Source organism: Buceros rhinoceros, unplaced genomic scaffold, assembly GCF_000710305.1.
Source record: "Buceros rhinoceros silvestris isolate BGI_N320 unplaced genomic scaffold, ASM71030v1 scaffold25719, whole genome shotgun sequence".
In the NCBI taxonomy this organism is placed as follows: domain Eukaryota; kingdom Metazoa; phylum Chordata; class Aves; order Bucerotiformes; family Bucerotidae; genus Buceros; species Buceros rhinoceros.
The window spans coordinates 1-407 of record NW_010431279.1 but is presented as its reverse complement, the minus strand read 5'-3'; the positions used below and the strand labels follow the sequence as shown (position 1 = coordinate 407).

Below are 407 nucleotides of genomic sequence, written 5' to 3'. Positions count from 1 at the left end.
AAATCAAAAAAAGGGGGGGTGCCTCAGTCCCGCCGTGTGTCCCCACTTCCCACGGGGCTCGGGCGGGCCCATACCCTCATGACGGCCAAGTCCTTGTCGGCGCAGCCGGCGTTGGACACCACGTAGAGGTGATCTTCCGACGTGTTGGTGACAATGAGGTCGTCCACGATGCCACCCTTCTCGTTGGTGAACAGCGTCAGGGTGCCCTGTGTGACGTAGCCCTCGGAAGCGTGGGCAGGCTGCCCATCCCCTCCGCCCACCCGCGGTTGCGGTGTCCCGGGGGACGGCTGACCCCGCTGGACACCCAGCACCACACCCGCAGGTGCCCCGTACCTGCCCCGGCTTCAGCTCGGCGATGTCCCCCACCACCAGGCTCTCCATGAACCTGACGCGGTCCCGGCCGTACA

General features: G+C 66.8%; 1 protein-coding gene across 1 annotated transcript in view; it reads right to left on the bottom strand.

The window, feature by feature from the left end:
- The window catches only part of AMT (aminomethyltransferase), a gene marked incomplete at both ends in the record, with an annotated part of 1,384 nt that extends 985 nt beyond the window's left edge, over positions 1-399 (bottom strand). The window contains 2 exons of the mRNA XM_010143385.1: positions 75-206; positions 334-399. Coding sequence (XP_010141687.1) covers positions 75-206; positions 334-399 — 198 coding nt within the window. The remainder of the gene's footprint in view (positions 1-74; positions 207-333) is intronic.
- Positions 400-407: the final 8 nt, after the last annotated feature.